At 37.3% G+C, this 22,961-nt stretch overlaps 1 protein-coding gene across 6 annotated transcripts in view; it reads right to left on the minus strand.

Annotated features, from left to right (window-relative positions):
- Positions 1-21,273, minus strand: part of CFAP20DC (CFAP20 domain containing) — a 108,117-nt gene extending 86,844 nt beyond the window's left edge. For 2 of the 6 annotated variants that reach the window (XR_010391284.1, XM_064519096.1), the window contains exons 1-6: positions 20,774-21,170; positions 20,565-20,654; positions 15,734-15,821; positions 13,300-13,389; positions 12,680-12,773; positions 9,670-9,742 (exon numbers count right to left, since the gene is read on the minus strand). Coding sequence is in view for 4 of the 6 variants with exons in the window: in XM_064519096.1 (XP_064375166.1) it covers positions 9,670-9,742; positions 12,680-12,773; positions 13,300-13,389; positions 15,734-15,754 (278 nt within the window). In the remaining 2 variants the exon portion in view is untranslated. The other 4 variants (XR_010391283.1, XM_064519095.1, XM_064519094.1 and 1 more) reach the window with 4 other exon arrangements.
- Between the last annotated feature and the right edge of the window lie 1,688 nt (positions 21,274-22,961).

Below are 22,961 nucleotides of genomic sequence, written 5' to 3' on the forward strand. Positions count from 1 at the left end.
TTACATCACCATTCCCCGCTTTATTTTTGGTAGGATATGCTGGATTTTATTTTTGTATTATAAACTTTCTCACAACATACTCTAAGAGAGATTATCATCAAAATAACTGAAGATGACAACACTCAACTTTTTAGCCACCTGAATTTCCAGGTGTGAGCAATTTCCTCAGTGTTTCTAAGTGATGCTGATTTAGCCCCAGCATCCTCCTTTCTTTTTTCTCACCTTGGTAAATGTGTCTGTCCATTGACAAAGTAATTTCAAAGCTACAGTTTTTACACAAATTTTTTTCATATAAAATTATGAGATACTTTTCTGATTTCTCCCCTACAGTAACTGTGGAAGAAACAAGAAATTACCCACTTGACAGTATTCTTGTTCTACAGCTGCAAGATCACTGAAGGGGGAAAAAAAACAAAAAAACAAACACAAAAAGAACGAACCTTCTGCAAAAATATTCCATTAAACACACAGTCTTTAACTATCAAAAGAAGAGAAAATTTCAACATCTGCAAAAGTTAGTTCTGGGTGGACCACATACTCCATTCCTCAAATAAAACAGAATTTTGTACATTTCTGTATCTGTTCAACCAACACTAAAAGTCACAAATGCCCCATTTGATACCTTTCAGAAACATGACAGTAACTGTGCATGGAGAGGGTATACATTCAAGTACTGAAAGCAACTGCTGGAAAAGGAAGATACAGTACTAGCTCTCAAAAAGTACTGACAAATACGTTCTCAAAAAGGGCAGAGGAAAAATAATTCATGAAAATCCAGACAGTCGAAAGAGATATTGGCGAAGGATGAACTGAGAATGAAACTGTTGTTAACGGATGCTCAGTTTTATCAGAGAACAAAAATCTTTAGGTAACACTTAGAGATCTTGAGAAGTGTGGAGGAAAAAGCACAGGAACAACAGACTTCTGAAGAAATACAGGAGGCCAGGGAAAAGAGATTTCTTTAACAGGCAGAATGCAAATCTGGATGTTGTAAGCACTAAAACAAAAGCTCAGGGACTCTTCCAAAGAGACATTCTCTATGGATTCTACTAAGGAGAGAGTGTCATGTAAACTTCTAGAAAGATTCAATATAATTTTAACTTTTTTCCATTCTGTAAAAGAAAAGAAGGAAGAAAGCTACCACAGAGAAGAAACAGAAAAAATCAGTTAGTTATGGGCCTTGTGCTGTCAAGATGCTAAGAGTCTAAGAGAAGTGGGTTTTTTTATTACTGACATTGAATAGCAGTTCCCGTCTTGCTTCCTTGTGGACAGAACTAGACTGCTGTCTGCTACACTCTTTTCTGTATGGTTGTAGTAGAGCAAGCTCTACTGCTCTGCTGCAGTTATACCCAATGTCTCCAATATTTTATTTGGAAAATATATACCTTGCAAGCCATTCCAATTCAACTATATCATCTCATTCTTTCTTAGTATGATGCCAAGCAAGTCATTTCTTTTTAGCTGCTACTTTCCCTCTTGCTGATAGCACTTCTGACAAAAATATTAAAAGGTTCAGATGCACAAAGTAGACCTCTATCTCTCAGAAAATGTCCTCTCCCCAATAGCCATATCTTGTAATCAGGAAACAAGATAATCTTCTGCAACTCAAAACCTTCAAAGTAGTCTTTCTTCATTCTTGAAATTTTATACCGAATAACTGAATGAACAATACAATCCTTGATATAAGATGGCTTCATAAAAATACCTTATTTACAGCTGCAGAAACAGTGAATGCCATCACATGCTAGAAACCAGAAATACTTCCAGAATGAAACTAACATTTATCCAAAAAAAGGGGCATAAAGGTGATTAAGGGATTGGAGCACCTGTCACATGGGGAGAGGCTTAGAGAGCTGGGACTGTTCAGCCTGGAGAAGAGAAGGCTCAGTGTGTATAAATATCTGATGGGAAGGTGTGAAGAAAATGTAGGCAGATTCTCAGTGGTATCCAGTGAGAGCGTAAGGGGCAATGGGCACAAATTCAAATCCAAGAAATTTTGTTTAAAATGAAGAAAAAAACTTTTTTACTCTAAGGCCAATTGAACACTGAAACAGTTTGCCTAGAGAGGTTGTTGTGGAGTCCTCATCCTCAGAGATGTTTAAAACCTGACTGGACAGTGTCCTGGGCAGCCTGCTCTAAGCAAGGGGTTTGGACTAGACAATCTCCAGAGACCCCTTCCAACCTCAGCCACTCTGTGATTCTGTGAATGGCTGTAGTCCTTCCACATATTTCTTCTGCCAGCACATGGTTATGAAAAAAAACAGAAGGAAAACATCTTAATATATTCATGAAACTATGAATAGTAGGATAAAATAGTTCTGGGAGTAATTCCATTAACTAAAGGCAAGACACCAGAGATGAAGCCAAATTACTGTAATTTGATTAAACAAACAAGAAAAGCCTCATCATAAATTCCAATAGTCCTGAAGAGGAATAAGTATCAAAAAGTCTTGAGTTGAGTTAATCTTTCTTGCCAAAGTGGGATACAATCTGTGCATCCCTGCATCAATTGATAGTTGTTATTTTTTGGTACTGCTGACAAATTTCATTCCTACCTTCTTTCAAGTTGCTACCCAGAATGAAGCAGTCCTATAATGGGGACTGATCTCCACTTGGTATGTTTTCCTTAGCATCTCGACAAGACCTCTTTCTTTCCACCATAAAGTGCTTGTGTATCTAAACTGTTCCAACGGAAGCTCATGTTTGTGGCAAGCACCCAATAACATTAAATTTGGATTTTTAGAAGTTTTTTCTTGGATCCTAAAATACAGTAATTCTTTATTCCATCCATCAGTCAAGCTGGAAAATTAAAGATAAAGCTTAATAGCTTAACGGAACAAATGACAGACTTTCTATTATAGCAAAGGATGCAAACAGAAAACCTCTTTATGAGAGAAAAGAAGATGTGAGAGTTTCTGATGCTGTATGTAACAACTCCTAATTCCATTTCTTCTAAAACAACAGAATCATAAATAGCTGACAAAATCCTGCAAAGTGACAATGAAATAGAGAAAACATTTGGACAGCTACCTTACTATTTGCACAGATGTGATTACTTAATTGCTCTCCTGAGTCATATCCAGATAATCTGAACTAAAGACTTCCACTCACATTTCAAATGGAATAGCCATCGAGTACAAGGGAAGAGTTAAAAATACTGAAATAGCATGACTCAGATGGACTATCTGCCACAAAATCTGACAGATAACTTTCTGGAAAAAGCAAAAGTACTTCAAGTTCACACTTTAGGACATAACTTAAAGTATCATTTTATATTTTAAAATGAAAGCCTTACTATTACATATATTTTTCCAGGGCACACAACAGTCTTTTACTCTCACTTCCCTGCTGTAGTTATTAACTTAAACATAAATAAGACTATACTGACAAAGTTAAAAAAAAAAAAAGAAAGACTACAGTGCATTGTGTAAGATTACTCTCTTTATCACAGAAATTATTCCTCATTAATATAAGCAGCTCTGAAATAGTGTATGTTCTTCTCCTCAGAAGGTATCTACTAGAGGATGCTGATCAGGTTTATAACAAACTTTGATGCCTTTTGGAGCTGGTGAATGCCAGTGGCAAGCAAAGACCTAGTCTAAGGACAATCCTACTATGTACAGCGGACTACTAGCTGAGCAAACTGCTCAGCTATTTTGCTATTGGAAGACATAGCGCCTTAAAAAGAGCCTTGAAAGAAAGGTGGAAACATTATGAAGAATAAAGAAACACAGTTAATATTAGAGTGAATGAGTGATCATGTTGTGATCCTCAGCACATTCAAGTTAGCAAGGCAGTCCGTAAAGCGGTGAGTAACTAAAGGAAGGGGCAGCAAAGCCGAATTCCGCAGTGCGTTAATACTGGGCACTGAGTTCTGGGACACACGAGCAGGATTCTTTGTGACTGAAAAGCACCTTGCACTGACCATACACTTTTTTGCAGTGCAGATTTTCATGCCACAGGGGTGAAGGGATCTCACAGGAGATCTCAAACTTCAGCTCTACAAAGTATGCCGTGCATGATTCATAGCTGTTGACCATCTGGAGATTTAAATTTGTAGCCAGAAGCACCATAAAGCTGGCTACCATTGTGACAGTATCATTTAACATCTCCAGCAATGGATCAGGACTTAAGTACTACACCTGGTTCTGACACCGACTTTGTTGGGTCACCTGACCATTTCTGTGATTTAGTTTATGTCAAGAAGAAACAAGGATGCCCATGCATCATAGAGATTATGATATTGACTTTCTTTGTAAATTATTTTGAGATGCATGAGTTAGAAGTGGTATACATAAAAAAGGGACTGAACATATCAGCATGAACACATTTTGTTATTATCTTCTGTCCTATCTAGGTGCCCAAATACAAAACTGGAAAACTTCTCTTTTCGGTCACACATGGAGTCTCCCTAAATTGGCCTCTGTTCAGTGATGGGATATGTCAAATATTAAATTTGTACTATCAGCAGAGAGTAGCCTGCATATTAATGAAAATGGACTTAATAAACCACCAGATTTTAAAATTTACTATCATTCCTATTTTTAGCACTTCATATCAAAAAAGTATCAAACAGCTATGAATTACTTAAGTCTTTGTACTTATCCTTTCAAAATAAGTCGATAAATATTACTCCCCTAACTTTGATAAAGAGATTGGAAAAAAAAAGTGGAGGAACTTAAAGGGACATACACAAGGCCAAATAGCACCTCCGTAGTACAACCAGAAATAGAGCTTCTGACTCTTCTCAGACCACTGTCCTTTTTTTTTTTTTTTGGAGGCTATAGTACAATTTTAAACATCTATTTTCTCACCTCAACAAGTCTGTTCATTTGCTCTAACACTTACAGTTACATGACTTACTAATTTCACATGATACCTAACATCTAAAATAAACATATCAAAAATAAAGTATGACAAATGAATGGCTATATGGTATTTTAACAAGAATGAATGTTTGTGCTCTTGATAAAATGTCAAGCAGAAGTGCTAGCACCTGCACATACTCTGGAAGATAAACCAAGAATGCCAACACGAGCCAGACGGCGTTTTCTTTTATGAACAAATATTTTCCAAACATTGACTTACAGAAGGGCAGCAAAATGCATAATCCCAACAATTTAACAATTGACTACTATATTTACAACAGATGGCTATATCCAGTATTACTAACAGCTTTACTACTATTTGCTTCAAAAAAGCTGCACATATTACATGCACTCCACCTTAGCTCTAATTCTATTACGCTTCACTGAATTTTTCCATTCACAATCTATTTTATGTACTTGTTTGGCAGATCAATAATTGTTAATGTGCTGATACTTACTATCAGCTAATCATGCCACCTAACAAAGTATCAGGGTACATTTCCACTTAAATGTCTTCCAAGAAAATGCAAGACAGATAATTTAAACAGTTGTTTGCACTTTCACTATTTATGGCAGGAATCTTGCATGACTGGTTGATAGCAGCAAGTTAGAAGGTTTCGCTCAGCTGATGCCAGCATTGATGGATGGCCTTGACGAAATTCTAGTTTGCTGATCAGATCAATCACTGAACAGACTGCAAAAGAGAGGATGAGCCTCAAACTAAATTCATAACATTTCCATCTATATATAGGAGAGGAAGAAATGTACCATAAACCATTATGTGCAGCTACTATAAAAATTGCTAAGGTGTTTTTTTGTTGTTGGTTTTTTGTTTTTTTTTTTTTACATAAAGTAAACCTTTGCAGGTATGGTGGCTTAATATGCTCTTATTTTCACTTGCAGCTACTGAAAGATCCAGTTAGTTAAACATTACACAAGAAGCCATCTTGGAACATTAAACTCCAGGAAGCATCAGGATAATAAATATTCTGTTCACAACCAAGTAAAAAATTCCTTTAAAAAATCTGAAATATAAAGAACTGAACAGCAGTCACTTATCACTAACATGTCTAAGCAATGTGAAGCGAGAACAACTTGTCTTCATTATTTACTAGGTCATCAGGAGCCTGAAAGGACAGAATACACATCTATTTTGCAAGTCTTGAAGGAAATTACAGCTACATCAATATATTAGAGTTGATTTCTAATACAAAATTTATTACTGAAAACCAGTGATGGAAAGGGAAAAGAAGGAAAGAAGAAAATGTGGAGAAGAGGTTCTTGATAAGAGGTATAGCTGGATGGCAAGAAGTACTCAAAATAAACAAAGCCAATACAAAACTGCAGATGATCTGAAGATAAAGTTCCTGAACCTGGCACTAAGCCTCTGCCATCTGTCTACAGAATGTCCATGAGAAGCAAGTGTCTGTACTTGGTTTCTGTTTACTATGTCATGTCTTGTTCGTCGAGTCCCTTTTGCTATACACTTCTGGAAATAACACAGCCGTTAAAACTATAGGAGCAGAAAGTGTAACCAGAATTACACTCAGAAAATCATCAAAGAACAGAAGAGTCAGTGTGGTTTGACACACAAGAGCTTCTTTGTTTTGCAGAAAAAATAGGTAGACTGAAAATAACTTATGTTAGAGATTCTTTAATATCCAGGAAAAAAGAAAAATCAAAATGAGATAAGAAATAAGAACTACCTTGAAAGAAGCCATAAGAGAAAATGTGGTAAGAAAAGAAATTAAAGACAAAAGGAAAATATAACTGCCAGAAGTTGCTTGGAAACCTGCATTTTTATGGTCTACTCAACAGTTACCAACTCTCCTGTCTACAGTTTAAATTAACCAAATGTTAGTATTTTCTGCAGTAGGACCTTAATGCATACAGTCAAAACTGTCTTTATAACACGTATTTTGAACCCTATCTTCTCTTTCAAGTTTCTCTCAAGCCAGCAAAAATATTCTCTAGTGAAGTTCTGTGCTAAATAAGTTAATTTATCCTTTTGAGATTTTCTCAATTTTCAGCTTCCAAAATCCTGCTGGAACTGAAGCACACTGCAGGAGGAAGGCAGAATGTTACCATGTGACACAGCTTACAAAGACCCACTACCTCACAAATCACTGAGGCTAGAAATACCTGCATGGACTATTATAAATCCACTGAGGAACAGTAAGCCCTGGCAAGTGCCAATTCTAGAACCATTAAAAAAATGTTTCCAGAAAGGTTTAAACAGAAATCTTCAAACCTTTAGCAGCTTTCGTAAGCTTTTTAAAAAGGAAAATGTGTTCCTAACTCTTTGGACTCTTTTGAAAATACTAATCCCTATCATAATCACTTCTATGATAAAGCATTTCGTATTAGCTGCACAATGCATTCATTATCTAAGAAAAACATTTTGCAACTGAGGTACTGACATCCTAAAAAATGATAAATACGCCCTAAATAAGCCTCTTTTTTTTTTAACAAAAGCTTGGCGACAATCAAAAACATCAGATTAAACGTTACAAATTATTAGAAGGGAACAGGCAACAAGAAAAAATACAAACTGTGCTATTCTGTAAACCCATATGACTTTTCCATGTCTTGAATATAGTGTGCAGTTCAGGTCTCCTCATTTCAAGGACATCAAGGATAGTCAAAGGGCTGGAATGGCTTCTATACAAGGAACTGAATAGGCAAGAAGTCTTCAGCCTAGACAGAGGTGACTTTGGCAGCAAAGGGAGATATGATAGATGTCTACAGACCTCATTTCTAAAAAATGGCATGGTGGATAGGCATGCTTGGTAACCATCTCATCCAATAGAAGAACTAGAAGCTGTGAAATGAAGCTAGTAGAAACCCCAACCAAAACAAACAAAACAATGTGTTTTTTCATACAATAGGTAGGGGCACAGCAGACATCCTCTCTAGAGCATGGTGCAGAATAAAGCTTACAAGGCTCCAAGGGAAGACTGAACAAATCCTTGAGATCAGGAAAAAAAAACAAAACACAAAAGGTTTAAGAAATCCTGAGCTAAAAAGAGCCAGAAAGTAGGAGATTACTAAGGGTAGGTATCATATGTTTGTTCTTCTCATACTCTTCTTTAGGCACCTGCTGATGGCCAGTGTTCCTACCAGATTGTCTTTCTCAGGCCCACTGCTAGCCTAATCCTAACCTTAAAGCTCTCCTGCAGAGAGAAAGGCTAAAGCGAATGAAAAACAAGAATAAAACCAGCTGATTCTGGAGGACAACAAATGAAAAAAGGGAAAGGGCATAAAGGTCACATAATCAAAAATGTACAGACAGGGAACAGAAGAAAGATACTGAGCAGAGCACCTGTAACAACATCCATTGCAACCTGGAGCTATCCAAGGAGCCAGTGGTTGCTTCCTAGCCATGCTCTGCCTGAAGATCTGAAAAGACCAGGAAACAGTAACAGACCCCACAGTTGCTGGGATCTCCCCAATGGCCACTGTTGGAGACAATATACTGGGGTAGGTGGATCCCTAGTCTGAATCAGTATGGCTGTTCTCAGTTTTTATATATATACACACACACATATATAAAGACTCTTCATGTTAATTGAATGGAAACATAGATCTTATTTTTAGAACTTTTTCAGCACCACAAAGTGTGTAACTGCTTAATGACAATAGCTGTACATCACTGCCATGAAGGGCAGAAGAAATAAGAAAAGGCAAACAAAGCTATCAAGAAAGAGTATGAAGTTTAATAAATATGACTCAATTCATATTAGAAGTATTCTTTGTCAAACTAACAAAACATTCCAAGATGACTCCACATATTTGAAGGCAAAGGAGATAACTGACTTACCCCTCAACACAAAATAGTACATCATCCTAACATCATGAAATAGATCATTCACATTATAATGAACACTTTCTCTACTATGCCATAGCTGAAATGATACATGACCGCGTCTCATTTTGCCCTTTTTTGACTTAAACCTACAAGAGTTGTTTCCCCTTATTGCAGACGCAAGAGACCTAAGACAATCAAGAAAAGCTGGCACCTATATAGGTACTGATGAATGCAAAGTTATATAAAAGACAAACAAAAATACAATTTAGTGCTTGCACTTACTGAGTTTAACTGCGTATCACTCAACCCACCTTTTCTTGCAGGGCTTCTAACGGGATAATATTTCTTTTGTTAGTCCAAATATTAGGTGTTCTATTGGCTACAAAGCAGACTGGGTTTTGCTGGTTATAAACAGGTGGTGCCAGTAGAGGGGAATGGTGTCCAACGAAGACAGACAAAGTGCCCAAGCTTTAAAGGCGTACTAAATCATTCCATATTCAACTAATGAAAAAAGTCTGGTTTTATTGCATCTCTCTTCCCTTACAGCATGGAAAGAATTATACCAATTAAATGCTCCAAAATATTCTAGCTTTTTAGCTTTAACCTTTTTTTCTTTTTTTAAAAGTAATTAAAACATATATTTCTTTATTCCCCCGAACCAAAGGACCCTGAAATATTTATTTATAAACTTCTTATTAATTTTTCAGGAAACCCTCATGAGCCAATACTTTCATATACCTCTGTCTGATAAATTCATATCCCATTTCTTCTAGATTTCTCACCATCTTCATTCATGATTTTGAGAATTTGTTTTGTCTTCAGAGGAATGTCAGTATTTAAAACATACAAGAAATAATGATCTCATTAGCTTAATTACCTCGCATTGACTTGATAAGTCACTACGCTTAAATGCAAAATCTGCCACTATAATTAATGGCTGCAATCAGGCATCCACTTTACATTAAATATGCAAAGAAATTTTATGCATCTTACAGTAACTCAGTGGAGAAGTCTTGTCCCAATGGCACAAAAATCTGAAGTGTCAGAAACTGCTGGATCAGTCCAACTAAAAACAGAGAAAAAAAATTAAACGTGCTGCATGTGTGCAGCTGCACACTTCACCAACAAGCATATTAATAATGCACAGCTATAATGCTGCAAAACTATTTCCCAAGGTTCACACAACATACGAACATAAGAAAAACTGAAGAAAACCAGTTCAAACTGTAATAAGAATGTTGTTATAAAAGTCCCATCTGTGGCTGAGATGGAAATATCATGAAAATAAACAGAGCCTATTTTTTTTTTACTTGCAATTCTTCAGTGTGTTCCAAGAGCATGTAAACAGCAATTATCCCATGAAGAATTACAAAATAAACTAATACATTCATATTGAGTTTATCTTAAAGCCATATGAAACTTGCTTTCACTTTCATGACAATGTACGCCTCATTAAACAAACTTCAACTCGTTGATATAAACACAATCCAGATCATACCAGTAGTGGTCAATGGAGGCCTCTGATATTTAGAACAACAGGAATATAGCTTAACTGAGGGAACAACATGGGAAGCCATTCAGGATTCAGGTAGCTCGCTATTAAGGAAAAACAGTACAAGACTGTCTGAATTGAACCTTATGTTTCTTTCTCAGTGATTGGTTCAGGGAGAAAATGAGCTGCTCTTTATTGACTGAACAGGGCTCAACAACGTTATCTCCTCTTCTAAAGGATGCCAATTCAGATCGTCCTTCTTTCGTGGGTAAAATGACACTAACAAGATTTTGAACTGTATTTGTATACATGCTGTCTTTCATTTTGGAAGAGCATTCAGTACAGCTGGCAGACTGTATATCTGACATAACTAAAATATTTGAGGCATATACACCTGAAGAGAGAAGGAGACAGAGACAGAGAGAATGGTAATGGATGGAAGTATGACTACAGTATTGTAGCACTAGCTAGAGTTAATTTAAAACCAATCTATTCCTAGCAGTGATAATCCACAATACTAATTCTCAATTCTCATTTTAGGCTGTAATAGTTTAATATTGTCAATAAACAAATTAAAGGTGGATTTCTCTGAAAGATACATTAGTCTAATACTTATAATACTGAAGAGAATACTAAATTTCTTTTACAAAAATCAGATAAATCTTTAAGACTTTAGTGCATGACCAGACTTTACAATCTCTCATTTATTACTTTTTGTGTATGTTTGAGAAAAGTTAAATTAATTTGTAATTACAAGACCCTGTATGGGAAGTATATAAGAAGATTCCTCTGTTTCATTCAATTAAAATCACTATCTCAATTTTTTTTTCAAAAGCAAGCAGTTAAATCTAAAGCAGCCTGGTTCATTACTATAAGCCTTATGCAAGTATAATCTCCTGCAGTGAAACTTAAAGGATAAATTATGATAATACTTGTATGCCCTGTAGATGGCTCAGACACCATCTCCCTCCTTAAAAATATATTTTAAAGGAGAGTCAACAGAAATGGGAAAACCCTCCATGCCCCCACTGAGAGTATAATGAAAGGCTTCCCATCTCCAGATTTATCTGTAGCAAATATATGTACTGCAGTTTGTTTACGAATGCTACTTCTCTTTTTATGATCACAATAATACATTCATTTTTAAAATAAGTAAAAATGAACTCGTATGATACTGACTCCATCTACATCCAACTAACACTTTGGAATCCGAAAAACCATTGAAGATTGAACATTTCCATGTTAGGACCCAGGGCAGAGAGCTGCAACACAATGTTCAAGGAGACTGAGAAAGGGTCTCTGGCCATTAAGAACAATTTTCATGGGCTGTCCAGACCATTGATCTCCAGTTTTGAGATCTACCTCTGGGAGAAAATTTTATGACTACAGAGGACTTGAATGACGACCTCTTTGATGTGATGGGTATGTCTTTTTCTGTATGGCCAGAGGACCTTGCAAAGAACTTACGTAACAGGAATTCCTAAGGATTCATAAATATGGAGAATGTGTATACTTGTACCATAAACCTGACAAGTAGTAATTATTACTACTAATTATTAGCTTTTCAAATTAAAGATCAGTGATATTTTATAACTCATACAAGAAATGCACTGGAGAGATTACTGGCTTCATAAACAAATCACAAATACTACTTTTATGAAGCAGTAATTGTTTTTTAGTATTTAGATCCTCAATTATTTTAGCACACACAGAGAGTACAAGGTTAAGAAGTTCACACACATTGATCACTTTGTAATATAGACACAATTTGACACTAAAGGAGTTGAAAGGCAAATACAGTTGAAAAAAGAAAAGACAAGTTCTTCAACAGAATCTTCCATGTCCTTAAAATTTATCTGCTTTTTCCAGCTACAACAGTTATTCTGCCTACAAACTTTGTCTTTTGTTTGTCCTTAGACCATCATGGCTACACCACCACTAACACCAGAAAAATGGCTCTAAACAGCCATATTGTTCTTTTTTGTTGTTTTTTTTTTTAAAAAAAGACTATTACCTCTATAATACTATAAACTTAGTTTATAAGGCTTTTTTCTGCCAAACATAATACTTTAAAAATTGTTCATGCTCAAAGTCTCTCCATAATGCAGGCAAATCTCACTATTTTAAAAAGTAAAATGACAAAGGGGACACAAACCTATTCAACATTCTTTGATGCCAACAAAATTATTGAATTTAATGAGTGCTGAATAGGGTTGGAAGTTACTTGCCAGAGGTCAGTCCATAGCAGGATGAGGTACAGAAGTGAACTGAACACCACAAAATTAGGAAAATACATATCAACCAAGGATCTTCCCTAAAGCACTTACTTTAATATAACATTTCCATACCTTTACTTATTTGTAGTAGCTGATCCACAAAAAAGCAAATGAAAAAACAGTTTGCTAACTGTGAATTAAACCCGAAGTAGGGAAGAATAAGATCAGTTTTACATTCCAGCGTAAGACTTTAAATAATTAGAACATCACAGACATACATTTCTTTGATACTTACGAGTTTGTCTAGCTTCCTTTGGTAGCTGCATTTTGTTAATTTGACTGCTTCCTTCAAGTACAAAAACAAAGCCTTTTACCTCCTTATCATACTCCTACAAAAGAAACAACAAACAAACATAAATGTCATGACAGAATTCCTCTCCCCACTAACAGTCATGCCACTAACATCCAAAGCTACTTCTTTTTTAAATGCAGCAGTAAAATTTGGCATATGGTATGCTGCATTGAAAATGTGACAGTAGTTCAGAGGTGATGGTAATAATATAATCTGTAAAAACTTGTCCTTTACTTGTATGTTTTATGAGCAAACAATGCTGACGAACATAATCCATGATCCAATGTGCCTGACTCAATTCATTAGTTATGGGGACAGCAAAATTACTTTAAGCTTTAATCCTCTCTAAATATTTAAGTTATAAAATTACACTGTGACCGCACTAGTTTGCGAGCAGGTATAAAGTACTAATTTAAGTGGTCATTTAGTCTGTCATAATGACAGAACTGCAAATGACAACTCCAGAGTCAGGTCAAAAACCTCATTACCTTCTAATTTTAAGCTTCATTCACATTTTTCTGTGTTTCATACCCTTAGTTTTAGGAGTTTCCTTTAAGACTTACTTTCCATATAGCTGATGGATTGCCAGAAATCTTCCACTTTGCACCAGGGTTCTTGCCTTGAGCACTGAATATTTCAACAAATGCGCCACCCTGCGATAAAATTGTTTAAGGATGCATCACCCAGCCAAATGTTCAGCACAGAAGACCACTGATCAAGCTGAGAACATTAGAGCAATCCCTCCCCACATCAGTCTGCGCTCATCAGAGTATTATTGATCAACCGCATATTAATAGCAGCTTCTAGACTACTGTAATATAGCAATCCATATAGTCAATACTTGACTTTACTAGAGGATCAGAGCATAAAGCTGAAGGGATATACACAGAATATTTTTAATTTTAATTATTTTATTTATAATGTCTTTAAAAAGCAAAATTATTGTAAAAATACTAAAAACATCCAGCAGATCAGTAATTTATTTTTAGAAATGTTTTATTCCTACATCTCACCAGATGAAGTGAGTTTAAAAAACACTAAATGATCAAACTAAAATTTGTGGCAGATTTGATGTTTTGGTCCGTTTTCTTAAGGAAATAAGTTTACACAGTCTAAATGTCTCTGTCTACATGTGTGAGTATGTCAAAGACATTTCCCCATAACTTTTTAACTAGTTATCAAGTTCCAACCAGCTTTGACAGGAAGCTTCATGAAACTTGTAAAAATCTACCATCTTTTAGGTGCTGATCTAAGCAGCCAGGTAGAAGAGAGATCCTATCAGTATGCCCACAACAAGATAAGGGTTGTACTCATGCTGCAGCCTTTACTAGACACCAGAGAATTAATACTGGAAAGAGACATTATGAATGCCCCAGCCAAGTGAAAACTCCTTACACCGAGTGCACACCCTATTAGACATCAAGGAATCTAACCGTAGCCTGTCTTAGGTTAGGAAGGTAGGCTTTATCAGCTCTGCCACTTAGGGACTTATTTGTTTCAAAATTTCTCACATTTGATATCATGCAAAATGTCTTCTGATGAACTTAAGCTATAGTTTATTTTTTAAGCAGTACAGTTGACCCAATCAGATAGTACAACTCTCCCTTCTCATTCACTGTTGCATGCATTCCCCAATCCAGTTTATGCTCAGCTGCCCAAACAATTGTACAGAAGTTGGAGTGAGCAAGAAGGGCTAGCACTCTTGCCAACAAAATAAATGCTCTTCAAATTATGCCTTCAGAGAACACCAGCTTTGCACCTTTTCCAAATTAAATATTTCCCCCTGCCCACCCACACCTGGCAGCTTTCTGTCACACGACTAAGCCAAATGGCTCCATTTACTAGGTTCCAAGGAAAGACAAAATAGCATTCCATAAAAAGCATTGGCAAAATATTTTTTATTTCATAATGGATGAAAAAGAAGAATAAAAAGAGACAATGTACTGTCAATTTAAAAGCTGTCTGACATATTTAAAGACTACAGTATCAAGCTCTTAGAAAATTACAAAATATTTCCAACTACCAGACCTGTAGGTCTTTGTAGCAATACCTGACAAACAAATGGAAAGTTATCTCCTATATTTGCAAATGCATTTTATTAAGGCTGCAGCCCTTGAGTAGGCCCTGGCTTGAGGTTAAGCTAACTGAACAGGACATGGAAACCTACTGGACCTGACATGAGAACATAAACACCAATATGAGCAGCTGACAAAAGTTACCACTAGTGCCCTGAAGGATGGCTGGATCTCATGAGTGGTTGAGCGGCAGTTATGCACAGAATGGCCAAACTCCACAGATCACTGCAGGGGAGTATCAGGGACCTTTGGGGGAATATAATCCCGCAAGGCCAACAGCACCTGAGTAACCACATCAGTAATACCACATGAGGCTAAGAATGCCTAGGTAACAGTATTAAAAATACCAATTTTGGTTACAAATGTAGTACACCTGGGACCAGTGGGGGAAAAGTAATCGGGGCAGGCTGTTTCGGGGGGGGGGGGGGGGGGGAGGAGGGGAGGAGACCAGTGTGGTGAAAGTAAAGGGTGAGGGGAAAAAAAAAAAAAAAAAGAAAAAAAAAAGCACACCCATGAAACAGGAAAAGGGATAATAAGGTATGCAAATGAAGTGACTGGTGCTGTCTGGGGGTACCCACTGGGCAATCCTCTGCTACACCCAGAGAATAAGCCAAACCTGTTCAGAATACACATTAAGAGTCAGGACTGCTTCTATGCCTGGGCTGGGAGTGGGTGGGGTGCCTTACCTGGTCCACAAGAGAACCGAGAGACAAACAAACTCATTGGTATCACCATGTCAGTGCCCGTTCCATGCCTGACAGCATCAGCAGCTACCCATTGCTTCATGTAAAAATACTCAATAATTAAACATTCCAAGACTTCTCTGTATCGGGATTATTTGCCCCCCAGAATAAGCCACTGTAATTGAGTTCTCTCAAAGGTGAAATGAAAGAGGTTTAGCAAAAAGCCATTTCTGTTTTACCTGATATTGATTTTTGAACATTTTTCCAGCTGTCACGGGGAAAAAATAATTTCAGCTTCTCAGTCAGTAATGACACCTATAGACTATGCTGCAAATAAATGAAAAAAAAAACTTTACATAGGACTTGACAGAAAAATAATCCTACAATGAAACTCTAACCCTATTTTAACAGATAGGAATACTATTATGGAACACACTTCATGAGAACAGAATGTATATCCACTGTATCAGAGGGCTACCACAAAGGAATCAAGTTAAAAAATGGATAAATATTGATGCTTTCTCGGAAAATGTTTTCTTTATGCATCAAGTACTCGGGGCTGCCTTTCCTTATGTTCCAAGTAAAAACTGTAATTTTATCATCAGCCCTTATTTTTAACAATGAAGGCTTCCTCATGTTTTAAAATTGCTTGAAGTTCATCTTTAATACATTTTTTTTATTATTCTTTGCTATCAAGTGCCCACTGGAAAACATTAGAACTCCATTAAAGAGGAGCCTGACATTTAATATATAAAAATAGAAACATATGGAACAGCTGCGATAAAAACCACTCAATCTAGAGATATCTGGCAGAGACTTCTCAGACAAATTATCTTCTTTCAAATTCAGCAGTCTCCTTTGAGGATGATTAGTCTAAGACTCAAACCAAACACTTAAGTTATTCTGAGGATTGCTGAAGTCGAGATGAATTAAGGGATGTCTGTGGTTAGAGAATCAGGACAGTAGAGGGGATTGATACTGCAACTTCCCCACTCCTCTCTTTGATCATGCTGAGTATCTGCTATTTCACCTGAAGTCAGCAGAAACTGAAGGGACCCTGCCCATGAAAGGTGGCTGCCAATCTGCAAAGACAGGTACAACCCAGACACAGGAGACAACATGCACCTTCCCTAGAGGAGCTAAGAGTGCTTGTCAACTCACTCAGAACATCCTTTCACAAGACTGTGCCTCTAATTTACTTGATAAACCTTGATTATGTTTACTGTTTTGGGTACAGAATACTTAAAGAATCAAGCTGTTTTAAATTACTGGAATTTTTTGGAGCCTGAAACCATTTTCCTAGTGGATCAAAACAATATGCCTGCCAGCAGAACATAAGCATAGCTTCTCTTGAAGAACAGTTTAGCTGTAAAGCTGATCTCTCAGGAGAAAGTCACAAAAAGTTTTAAACACTATAAAATGATACATGACTGCAAACAAACTAGTAATGGTATACATGACTTGACAAACAACTTACATATTTGAAGGATTAGAGCATCATTGTTTTAAAAAGCGTATCACCATCATTTAAGAAAATATGGTAATTCTGTTGATGCTTAACCATATTCTATTTTAATCAGGAATAATTACTGTAGGTCTTAAATTTGTCTATAAATCAAACATAAATGGGAAAAAGCATTCAGAAATTAGATATTTGTTACATGCCCTTGCCAGAAATATTAGTTTATTTTAAACTTTTTGATTATGAAGAAAATGAAATTTAGAAACCAGATTTGTAACAGGCCTATCATAAGCTGTGATTACTACTTTGATCATACTGCTTTAGTGCTGCCACCACAATTCTAACACATAAATTGCATCATTCTGTATTTTATACCATTTTCTATACAAAACTTCTCACACAAAAAACAAACTTGTTTGGTTGTCACAGCTGTTTTTTAAAAATGACTATACTAATCTAACAGCCATGTTGAACTATTTAATACTAGGAATTAGACATGTTAGAAGTCTGAAAGCACTGTATTATTTCTTCCTTCTATATATATTCATTTTAATATATAACAGTCTTTTTGAAAAACACTAATATTCCACAGTTTTTTTGTCTCCAGCCTCATCTTTGCCATTAGACAAGCCAAAACTACCCCAAAATTCACAATTCATTACTTAGTGAGAAGTAATGGTACTGATGGTACTAATGGTACTAATCTTAGAGGGACCTCCTGTTTTGATTCACTTTGCCAAAGCTTAATGTGCTCCAAAGGTACACATTTATAAAGAATGTATTACTGTCTGTCACATGGTCAGGCACCTGTCCTTCTAGGACTAAAGATTTCATCACTCCCCAGTCTTTATTTGTCATTACTTTTAAGTGAAGGTGGTGAGAAGGAAGAAGTTATCTTTTGTTTGGAGCAAAGCCCTTCCACAGACTTTTGCTTTAGAGACCAGTTCCAGATCTGCTAAGCTTCAGGCTCCCACTACAACCCTCCTATATTGTGCAGTTCTGTCATGCCTTATTACATCTCAAGTGAAAAGAACATGCCTACATAAATATGAAGGATTCCGGTGTAAGAGTCACTATGCTGAAAGTATGAAGTTCTGAGACTGAAAACAGTGGTTCATCTCTTTGAGAGACTACTACTGTTTTTCTGGTCAGCATTCTTCTACTCACTGTAAGCATAACATTTTGGAACAAACATTTAGTGCATGTAGAGGCCAAGTTTCATCTTCACTACTGCACTGTCTTTCAGGATGAAAAGGCTAAAGGAAGTTAGCAACATGGATAGCTACAGCATCTGCAAACAGTGCCACAGTCAGAATTACACTGCTGAGAAGACATGGAAAGTAGTATTTCACTATCTTCACTGTTTTCAAGTGTGTCTGGCTTTCATAGGGGCCAATCCCCTAACAGCATGTCACACAAGTTTTGATGGAAAATGCAAATAGCTCTCCATACAGTTCAAGGTGAGTGGAAACCATGCTGATATATTGGGTTCAATACTGGGTTCAATACTGGGCTAATATATCTTGCCTCTTAGCAGTGCTTTGGCTTGACATCATGTTAATTTATCTCTACATTGTATTGTATGGAGATGGTTTTCAGTTGGTTGGCTTTAAGTACAGAAAGAACATACATGCATTGGTAAAATATCAAACAGACACACAAAATAACTTGTCTATATCATACAAGAACGTTTTGTTACTAATTAGTTTTTTAATTGAAGTGGAGGGGGCACATGTCTGAACCAAAAAGGTCTCATTCAAATGATTAACTTAACAAAAGGTATCTTGTGATCAAGTACTTAAAGACTGTATCAGAATGGCTATTCGGAAAGGGTAGAAATACACATGCAGAGATAATATTTAGGAAACGTGCAGTAGTCACAACAACAACAAGCTATGGGCTGATGAACACTTACTGAAGGACTAGATATCTCATACCATTGATAGAAATCTTTTACTTTCAAATCATCAGTTAAAGTTCACTCTACAATCAGGCTTAAAATTTGTCTCCAACACAGTTGTTTTTTAAATTGACAAACACATGAGCAAGTTAGCTTGTTGAGTAATCTGCAGAACGTGTTTTATACACATTCAGAAAACTCAGGATTCTCATAACTATCAAATTAATAATGAGACTATTCCTTCTAACTTTAGAGAAAGCTGAAAAATAGCCAAAGTTTGTAAGCATTTGTGTTAGGATGACTCATTCATATTATAAAGCTTATAACTGTAAACATATCAGTGAAATGACAGCTTGTCTTTCATAAAAGCAAAAAATATCGCAAGTTATACTGTCATACATTTTGTTCATGTATTGCTTACTTGTAATTTCCCAATTTCCGTTAAGTTACTACAAGTAAGGACTAGAGACTGCCTTCGATATTAGGATTGGTAACTACTAAAAACATTGACATATTTGTAGTGTAACTACTGTGACAATATTAAGAGATACTTTCATTATGCATTAAGTATCATAGTCTTTGGGTATAGTAACATATGCTTAAAAAACAAGAAAGGGAATGGTCTGGAAAACTGGTATTTGCAATATCACTCTCTCTTCATTTTCCTCCTGTCCTCTCTGAAAATTCTAAAGATCAAACAGTGCTTAAAACCCACAGGGAATACCTTAGAAAAATCAACAGCACCTTGAAATACAGGTACTCTACTTTTTAGAATATTTTTCAAATAAACAGGTACTTTATGACATCTTTATATGTTTTAAAGTAGCAGTTCTCTCCTTTTTTATTCATAGATCAAACTTATTTTTTATTGCCCTAAACCATGTTGTACTTTAGAGTAGTATGTCTGCCTAACTGGAAATACAGGTTTAAACTGTCAGTCAATGACAAACCATCAAGAACGTAGTTTATAAAGTTAAGTGACAATGAAAGATATTTATTTGTGGAAGCACAGACTCCGATCAGGATTTACCTTGTGAAGTTCTTGTTTTGTGTCCTGACTTTTGATCATTAGTTTCACAATGTTTCCCACACCAAAAATGAAGTAGTACCAGTAGTCCAAAGGGCCCTACCATTCTCACAAACCACCCAGAACCCTGAGAAAAAGTCTCCACCCTACAATGACATCTTCTCATCCATATCTTTTTTCTTCCTCACTACCAGGATATTTCACATTGAGATATGGCATATTTCAATGATATCTTCTGTGCACGTATCCCCAAAATTCTAACAATTGGGCCTGAATAAGTTAGAAGCAAAAGAGTATTTCACATACAGTGAATATAAGCAGAATTTCAGGCTTCTTTAAATTACTAATTTTAATACCGAGCCCCAAGGAAGGGAGGGATGGACTGACTCGTGCAGACCTGAGAGTGTGACTAGTCAAGTCTGCTCAGGCAAGCAGTCCCCTTGACTTAAAAGGGACTATTTATACAAGTGAAAATGAGTATGTAAGTACATTTTCCTGATCAACTTCCCAGTGTTAAAAAGCTGTATTTGTTTAAGATATCCTATTCCAGAGGCAGAAGCGTGAAGCAAAATAAAATGAATCTGCACCAACTACTAATTTGTGTTGAAAAGTGACACAAATACACTATTTTTGGCAGGGAACGTAGGCTTAGACCCAAGACTGTTAATATATATAACTCACCATCATGGGCCCAAAGCCAGTGTTGATTTATGGTAGGCTGGGACACACCAGAGAAAGCAGTTCATCACTGATGAAGGGTTTTAGTATCTTCTAGACAAATGAATTCCACATATTGAATATTTAAAGCTGGGTTTGTAACACTGCTATATATTTTCTCAAAATACAAGTTAACATAATAAATGGGCTAAAAGACCATTAATAAACTATACCAAGACGACCGGCGCTCCTATGCCAAAAGCGGCAACAGCAGTCTTTACACACAGCTCGCTGAATTGAGGAGAAAATAAGTGATTAAAAGCAAGCGTTTCACTTTTACGCGGATCCAGCCCCACAGCACCGAGGCGGGCTGTGTGAGTCGCGCAGCAGCGGGCGGGACGCTGCTCTCGGGCGCACCTCCGCAGGCGCCTCTCCCGCCGCCACGGCCACCCTCACCCCCCGCCCGCTCCCGCCACCGGCGCTGGCCTGGTCGCCGCCGCCCACCGCGGGGCTCCCCTCCGGCGCGTCCCCACCGCTCGCCACGGCGGGCCGGGAGCGCTCAGCCCAGGAAGCCGCCACAGCAGCAGGTGGGAGCAGCCACCACAAACTCTCCCCAGGGCTAGAGCGGCCGGAGATGAGGCCTCACCTGCGGCGGGGGTGGAGCTGCAGCTGCGGCTCGCCGCGGGGGGAGGGGGGAAGCCGTTTAAAATGGCGGCGCGCGGCGCCCTGAGGATTCGATAATGGCGGGTGACCGTTACAAGTAGCTGCACCCTTGTCCCCCACCCTGGGCTGTGCTGTGCTGCTGGTGGCTGCCGCCCCGCCGTGGTGAGGCAAGGCCCGGTGTTCCCGGGTCGGCTAGAAGCACACACCCAGCCCGGCGGGGTTTGGACGCCCCCACAGTGTGTTCGCTCTTTAAGACTTTCACTCGTTAAGTGTTTCCTGAGAAGGATGTAGGAAGCTGCGAGTCAGAGAAGCTGCACCAGAGTCACCGTTTTTTTAAGGGACTAAAATGGACTCGTAGATGTGATATTTTTCTCGAAAGAAAATGAGAAGGATGGCCCCTTTAGTTTAACACTGCTGTGGCAAATAAGTGAACCTCCCTTGATGGCTGCAAATACTTCTGAAGCAATAGGAAGAAGGTCGGGGTAACAAATGTGCTCCGAGTGTTTGGAATGAGATTTTAGTCTGAGATCCTTTTTTTTCTTTTTTTTAATGACTGCTCTTTTGATCGCAACAATTTTTTTTCATGAAACTGTAGTCTTTTCACAGAAACATAATACCTTTTCTCATTCTTGAAATATCCTTTAACACTTCTATAAAGAACAATTATTAATAACTCTAGCCCATCACAGCGTGCTGAAATGCGAGTTGAAAGTGCTGCGCCATCCATGGGGCTTGTAGTGTCCTGGCCCACTTTCACCCTGTTCATCTGAAAGGTACTGTCTGATTTTGTTAAGGAAGGGAATGAGTTAAATCAGTTGTAAGATTTATTTAGCTTTCTTACTGTATCTTGGAATTTCTGAAGAAATTGCATCCAGTGTGGTTTTATCATACGCTGGATTACACTGATTAGAGTTCTTGGGTACTGAAGATAAGGAAAACAGTAATACTAAAACTGAGCTACAGGTTATTAAATAAAAGCAGCTAATAGAAAAGGACAAAAGAGACATGATGATAGCAAGGGAAATGTTAAAAAACTATTGGGGAGTTCTGTAGCCAACAGAAACTGCGTGGTTTATGTGGTTTAACCCAAAGTGATCTTGAAATTCTTTTCACATAACTCTGTATATAAAAAGCCTGAATCCTTTGTGACAGGAATTATGCTAAGGCCCGAGGAACTAAGAAATTCCAGTTAGAAACTGAGATTCAGGCTGAAAAGCCTGAGGTTATAAAGGTATACGAAGCAGCCAGCTGTGAGTATTACATGTGGAAGCAGCTACCTGCCTACTCTGGGCAAAATTGGGCTGCACAAGTCCCTTTTGGCAGCTGCTACAGAAAACAGTAAGTTTTCAGAAGTACTATGAGGGAAAAATATTTACCTAGTTTCTTACAGTTTGTACAGAAAAAGCACATATTTGTTTTAGTGAGTAGGACTTGGAAATGCCAGGTAACATAAAATAAGCAAGGAACCCTGTGTAATTAAATTTGCCCCCCTCTATGGCATGGGCCTATTTTACTTCCAGGGTCTGATTTTACTGAAATTTTTTGTTACGCTGAATTCTTTGGGGCTGTATCTTTAGCTTGGTTGTTGTTAACACCTGAGCTGGGTTATATGTTTTTCTTTGTGTAAAGATTTTAAACTGCTCTGCAGTGTACATTTACTAAAGCCCTGAAAAGGTATGATGGGCGTTCGGCAAGCGCTTGGCTATTAATTGGGGGAAGGCTATGAGGATTCATACACATTTACCTTCTAGTACAGCC

Source organism: Dromaius novaehollandiae, chromosome 12 (genome assembly GCF_036370855.1).
Source record: "Dromaius novaehollandiae isolate bDroNov1 chromosome 12, bDroNov1.hap1, whole genome shotgun sequence".
In the NCBI taxonomy this organism is placed as follows: domain Eukaryota; kingdom Metazoa; phylum Chordata; class Aves; order Casuariiformes; family Dromaiidae; genus Dromaius; species Dromaius novaehollandiae.